The following is a 7,149-nucleotide window of genomic DNA, read 5'->3' as shown; positions in this document are numbered from 1 at the left end:
CTTTACACAGTGTAGTCTGTGTTTCTTTAGCAGGGGCCTGATTTGACTGTGAAGGGGTGTGTGTGTGTGTGTGTGTGTGTGTGTGTGTGTGTGAGTGTGTGCGTGTGTGTGTGTGAGTGTATGTGTGCGTGTGAGTGTGTGTGTGTGTGTGAGTGTGTGTGTGTGTGTGTGTGTGTGTGTGTGAGTGTGTGTGTGTGTGTGTGTGTGTGTGAATGCATGCGTTATTTTAAAATACTTTTTAAGTTTTGATAAAGTGAGAAGGAGATATCGATGTTGTAATTTCCATAAACACAAACTATGCATGAGTCATAAATCCCTCACAGTCTGAGTGCATGAGCTTTATTCTGTGTTCTGTAATAATAAAGCTCAGCATGATGTTGGGATTACAGTAATCTCTACCGCTGCAGATACTGTAATAACACCACTGCTCAGACATTGGTTTTTTTTCTAGTTCACCTAGAAAAGAGATTTGTCGTCAATGTTTGAAGCCCAGCGTTGCTTGTCAACCGATAATAGTTAAGCAGTAGACGTACTGTAAGTCAGCTCTCTTTGTTCCAGACTTCCACCATATATGCACAGAACACAAACCCTCTGTAGACAAAACACCATAACCATGTGCTACAAAACACCAAGAACAATTATATGGATGAGCTTAGAACCGTAACGTTCCTCACACAGGGTAAAAAGGCCCAAAGGTGCTTCTTGAGGTAAGCTTCTCCAAAAGTAGAGAATTACCTTCCTGCCATTATTCCTTCTTTACTTCCTTAAACAGGTGAACTCCTGCATGTCTAGAACAGAGCGCCCCCTAATGCTCAGGTGAGTAGTGACAATGCTGCCCTAAGAAGACAGGAAAACGGTTACAATGCGATATAATGTTAATATTTTGTTAAAATCTCAATACAAATATAATTTAAAGTATATTTTTTTATTAATATGAGAACATATTTATTGTGACTGTATATGTGTGTATGTGTAAAACATTTTTTAAAATAACGATTGAATACAAATAAGGGTGTGTGTGTGTCAGTGCCATTGAGATACTATTATGGTGTTTTTATAAATATTTTTAATCAATTTTTATTTTTATATTTTCCACTTTCATTTTAATTTTTATTTGTTTTTGTTATTTTTAGTTATTTATTATGTCTATATTAATTTTATGTCAGTTTTAGTTATTTTAGTACATAAAGTTAAAGTAAATTAATGTTTTTTAATGGTTGAAATTTCAGTTTTAGTTGTGTGTGCATTTATAAATATAAATATTACATACAGTAAAGTTGAATAAATAATATATATATATATATATATATATTACATATTACAGCAAACTTGAATAAGAATATGACCACATAATCAAAATATTCACGTATGCAGTAGGCCTACATTAAAGTAATGTAATATAAAATCATTTTTAAAAAGGATACTTATTTTTACAATATAATTGTATTGCATCATATGCAGAATTATGCTATTGTAGGCCGGATATAATCTTTTAATAACATCTTAATACAAATTGATATTATATAAAACATATATGAATAACAAAATGACTACATAATATTGATAGAACAAAACATATTACGTGGTCATGCAGTCCACTGAAGTCCAAAGGTCTAAAAGGCAGAGTGTGTTTTGTTATGAGGATATTTTCAGGTGTGTGTGTGTGTGTGTGTGTGTGTGTGTGACATCAGGATAATCCGTGTAACCCTTTCGTGTCCGCGGATCCTCCAGCTCCTCCGTCTGCGGCGCTGACTGGTTTATTTCTTGCATCTCTCTGAACAAGATCGAGTCTCCTTTAAGTATCGCCTGCTGTTCCTGCACTGGAGCCCGAATGTGAGCGGAGGTGATGTTTCCAGGCAGACGCCGATATCAGACGGAGATCCGGCATGGCAGCGGCCGGTGCTGATGAGAGACGCCGCGGATCCCTGCTCTTCATCAGCATCAGCATCAGCATCAGCATCGCGACGCGACTCGCATCCATCATGCTCGTTCTCCGTGTGTGAATCGCAGTGCTTCTGGGCTGAGATGGTTCGGGTCGTCAGTGTTCTGGGTCTGGTGATGTTCAGCGTCGCTTTGCTCATTTTGTCATTGATCAGTTACGTGTCCATCAAGAAAGACTTCATCTTCACCGCTCCGAAATACGCCAACGCCGGCGGGCCGCGGATGTACATGTTCCACACGGGCTTTCGGTGAGTGAGTGTTTTATCACGCTCATTCATTAAATCAGGGCCATAAAGGGGACGTTTATGACTGTAATTCAAAAGGGGGGCGTTTCTAATGCGCATGTGTGCAGATATTGCCTACATGTAGATTAATAAGCGCGTGCTTTAATCACATTTTGGAAAGGCCTCTCTTGTCCTTCTGTCATGATGCTCGGCGCGCATGCGCGGATCTCCCCCTTGATCACGAAGATGAACAAACCTACATTCTCATATTTCGCAGAGTAATGATTTCTGAACAGTCAGCTGCTGCTTTCATATTCTGTATACATCATGCATTCGATTCTAACAAACGGACTTAAGAATTAAATTCGTTCATTCGTTTTAGCATTTATCCATTTCCATTGCACAGAAGGTTCTTAACAGTGGAAAAAGGTTCCTCAGATTATTAAAATGTTCATATCAAGATGTATTATTATTATTTTTTATAGACAAAGAAAAACCTTTTTTTTGTTTGCATATGGCCGTTATTATACTTAACTAACAATAAAATACTTGAAAAAAAAACATAAACTGAAATAAATTAAAATTTAAGAAAAGCTTATTATGTGTGTGTGTGTGTGTGTGTGTGTGTATATATATATATAAATAAAGTAATTCAAAATATTAATAAATACAAATTATTTTTTAATTTAAAAAACAATGGCATTGTTGTGAAAGCAGCTTTTTACAATTTTTATTTTGACATTATTTTGACATTTGATAGAATTTCGTTAAAGGAATAGTTCACCTAAAAATTAACATTAGCTGAAAATGTGCGCACTCTCAGGCCATCCAGGATGTGGATGAATTTGTTTCTTCATCAGATTTGGAGAATGTAGCATTGATTGCATCAGTGTCTCAGCAATGGATGCTCTGCAGTGAATGGGTGCCGTCAGAATGAGAGTCCAAACAGCTGATAAAAACATCACAATAATCCACAGCACTCCAGTCCATCAGTAAACATCTGGAGAAGACAAAAGCTGAAACTAATCCATCAAGACGTTTATAACTAAAATACCATAGAGTCCATAATCCATAATAACTCTTCCTCCAGTGAAAAAGTGCATCTGCTGTTGTCTCTCACATCAAAATCCAGCCACATATGTGTTTAGAGCTGTTTAAACGCTGCTTGATCTGTGCAGATTTCTCTCCTGATTCACACCAGAACACTTTTTCACTGGAGGAAGCGTTATTATGGATTATGGACTCGTATTTTAGCCGGAACCGACGGTTTGAAGTTAAAATGTTGGATTTGTTTCTTACAAACACGCAGCTTTTGGCTTCACAAGACATTTTGCCGTTCATTTGGATGACAAAATGTGATTGAAATGTAAACAGCTGCACAGTTATTGCAGATAAATATACAACAGCATGAAGACTGTATAAAGTGTAAGTAAAGCGCTGTGTGTTCTGTTGTTGTGGGTGTGTGAGTCCGTGCCGCTGTCCTTGGTCCTGATTTACTCTTCTGGCAGATTCATTTCCAGTCAGTAATCAGACGCTTTTGCTGCAGTCAAGGTTACATAGCAGGAGTCATTTTGATCCGCCACATCTTGTGGACGATATGACCATATGTTACTCATTGGGAAACAGTGTGTGTGTTTGTGATGGTGATTTTAGTGACATTATTCCTCCATTAGTTTTTCTGAGTGAGTCCGCAGTAAATACTTTTCTATTGAAAGAGACTGAAACAGGGTTGTAAACAAAGAAGTTCTTTTAACTTTCAACAACAGCTTGTAAGACGCAGTTAACAAATGCAGTGAGCAGCGCTGTCATTAGAAATCATCCTTAACAGATGAAAGATAGTACGACAGAGATATCGCTCTCCTCAGCGGACATTCAAGCTAATGTTTTATTGTGAATATGAGATTGAGTGCTGTGAATGAATGCTGTGTCAGATGCAGGGAGTCACACTCTCAGTCCATCTCTCTCTTATAATACAGTGAGCTTTAACACAGTGATACAATAAGCTTTTAATGAAGCGACTCAACCTTTCTTCGTTACTAAAGTTCTAAAGCGACGTTTTTTAATTAGTAACGGCTCTTGAGCTCAGCTGTTAAACTGGCAAACAGAGATCTGAATCTGTGGCGGAAGGGAGAAGTTCTGCACACAAGAGGTTTTTAAAGACACTTCGTTGTTGTTTTTCTTATGTATTTACACACTCGTGCCATCGAACAGTTGTATAAATGCAATATCACACTCGTAGCCGTGAGATATGACTGTATATCAGCACAGATATGTTTACCTACGGCCGAATCACAGCCATGCTGATATACAGCCATGTCGCACTGCTACTCGTGTGATATTGCTCTTATATAATATAAATAAAATGCTTTTAAAATTCTTTTATCCAAAATGTTTTTTATTTTTTTATTGTTATATAAAAAAAGAAAACTATGCTGAACCAGTGCTATTTATTTATATCATTAATATGCTATTATAGTTTTTATTAATATATCTTTTTAAATCTGCTTTATTTCCATACAGTAGGACAAATTAACTGATTTCAAATCAGTGCATATCATTTATATGTCAATATTGAATGCTGAAGCTAAAAATGGATCATTTTTGTGTACAATTTTGTAATGCCAAACAGAATTCGAACAATTTCATGCATTCACATTCATGCAATTTTACTGGGAATTTCTAAAGGAAAATTGTTTGCACACCCATTTATTTCACTGTACCAAAATCCAGGTCAACAATCCAGCTTGATATGTGACAAATTATATTGTGAGTGACTTGAGTCGTCCTGACCTCTGAGGCCGTAACCCAGACTCGAATAACTCTGTTAATGAAATGGGCCAAGCTTTAACAAACGAGAGTGAGCAAACGAGCAGGCGTGGAGTCTAAAAGCAGCTGTTTAATTAGAGCAGCCATCGACTGCCCTGGGCACAGGCTGACAGACAGTGGTCTGGATGGGTCTCATTGATCAGAGACGCAATCGGGCCGTCCCGTGATGTGGAACAGAAACAGCGTTTCTCATTTCCTCTGTCTGTGGATCTTCTCATCAGGTCCCAACTGGCCATGAAGTTCCTGGATCCTGCGTTCACATCGCTGAATAACGCGCTCAACGAGAACCTGCAGGAGTCCAGCAGCTGGAGGTTCAACAAAAGCGCTTATTTACAGCAGAGGTGAATCTCACACACACACACACACACACACACACACACACACACATGCACACACACGGTGGAGAGGATTTTAATACAGTTAGTCAGAATAATGATGAATATTAGCCAAGGTAGATATTTAATTTGATGCGTATATATGTATATGGTTCCCGTTGCATACGCAGCCAATGAGCTTGCTGCTTTACATTTAAATGGCTGATTAGCATTCGCTTGAGCATTGCAGCATGCTTTCAGAGTTCCTCTGAAACCCTCCACCTTCCCCAACTCCACCTGTATTGATCTGCTACGGGTTATTTTATATGCTATTTGTGCAGCAGCAGTATGTCTTAAATACTCACAGCACCGTATCGGCTTGTGTATTGGCAGTAGCAAGTTCCTGTACTTGCTTGCAGCAGCAATAATCTACAAATACAGCAATGACCAACAGCAGCAGCAATCTACAAATACAGCAACAACCAACAGCAGAAGCAGCAGCAATAATCTACAAATACAGCAATAACCAACAGCAGCAGCAATCTACAAATACAGCAATAACCAACCGCAGCAGCAATAATCTTCAAATACAGCAAAAACCAACAGCAGCAATAATCTACAAGTACAGCAATAACCAACAGCAGCAATAATCTACAAATACAGCAATAACCAACAGCAGCAATAATCTACAAATACAGCAATAACCAGCAGCAGCAATAATCTACAAATACAGCAATAACCAACAGCAGCAGCAGCAATAAACTACAAATAGAGCAATAACCAACAGCAGGAATAATCTACAAATACAGCAATAACCAACAGCAGCAGCAGCAATAAACTACAAATAGAGCAATAACCAACAGCAGGAATAATCTACAAATACAGCAATAACCAACAGCAGCAGCAGCAATAAACTACAAATAGAGCAATAACCAACAGCAGGAATAATCTACAAATACAGCAATAACCAACAGCAGCAGCAGCAATAAACTACAAATATAGCAATAACCAACAGCAGCAATTATCTATAAATGCAGCAATAACCAACAGCAGCAGCAGCCATAATACAAACAGTGCAATAACCAACAGCAGCAGCAGCAGCAATAAACTACAAATAGAGCAATAACCAACATAAGCAATAATCTACAAATACAGCAATAACCAACAGCAGCAGCAGCAGCAATAAACTACAAATACAGCAATAACCAACAGCAGCAGCAGCAGCAATAAACTACAAATACAGCAATAACCAACAGCAGCAGCAGCAGCAATAAACTACAAATACAGCAATAACCAACAGCAGCAGCAGCAGCAATAAACTACAAATACAGCAATAACCAACAGCAGCAGCAGCAGCAATAAACTACAAATACAGCAATAACCAACAGCAGCAGCAGCAGCAATAAACTACAAATACAGCAATAACCAACAGCAGCAGCAGCAGCAATAAACTACAAATACAGCAATAACCAACAGCAGCAGCAGCAGCAATAAACTACAAATACAGCAATAACCAACAGCAGCAGCAGCAGCAATAAACTACAAATACAGCAATAACCAACAGCAGCAGCAGCAGCAATAAACTACAAATACAGCAATAACCAACAGCAGCAATAATCTATAAATGCAGCAATAACCAACAGCAGCAGCAGCAATAATCTACAAATAGAGCAATAACCAACAGCAGCAGCAATAAACTACAAATATAGCAATAACCAACAGCAGCAGCAGCAATAAACTACAAATATAGCAATAACCAACAGCAGCAATTATCTATAAATGCAGCAATAACCAACAGCAGCAGCAGCCATAATCTACAAATACAGCAATAACCAACAGCAGCA

General features: G+C 38.2%; 1 protein-coding gene across 1 annotated transcript in view; it reads left to right on the top strand.

Annotated features, from left to right (window-relative positions):
• Positions 1–1,651: 1,651 nt before the first annotated feature.
• The window catches only part of LOC107574331 (sia-alpha-2,3-Gal-beta-1,4-GlcNAc-R:alpha 2,8-sialyltransferase-like), a 7,520-nt gene continuing 2,022 nt past the window's right edge, over positions 1,652–7,149 (top strand). Inside the window, exons 1-2 of the mRNA XM_016260773.1 lie at positions 1,652–2,189; positions 5,213–5,332. Coding sequence (XP_016116259.1) covers positions 1,906–2,189; positions 5,213–5,332 — 404 coding nt within the window. The 5' untranslated portion in view covers positions 1,652–1,905. The remainder of the gene's footprint in view (positions 2,190–5,212; positions 5,333–7,149) is intronic.

Source organism: Sinocyclocheilus grahami, unplaced genomic scaffold (genome assembly GCF_001515645.1).
Source record: "Sinocyclocheilus grahami isolate Dianchi unplaced genomic scaffold, SAMN03320097.WGS_v1.1 scaffold2187.1, whole genome shotgun sequence".
Classification (NCBI taxonomy): Eukaryota; Metazoa; Chordata; class Actinopteri; order Cypriniformes; family Cyprinidae; genus Sinocyclocheilus; species Sinocyclocheilus grahami.
The sequence above is the reverse complement of the archived record's forward strand: the minus strand, read 5'-3'. Positions and strand labels throughout refer to the sequence as shown.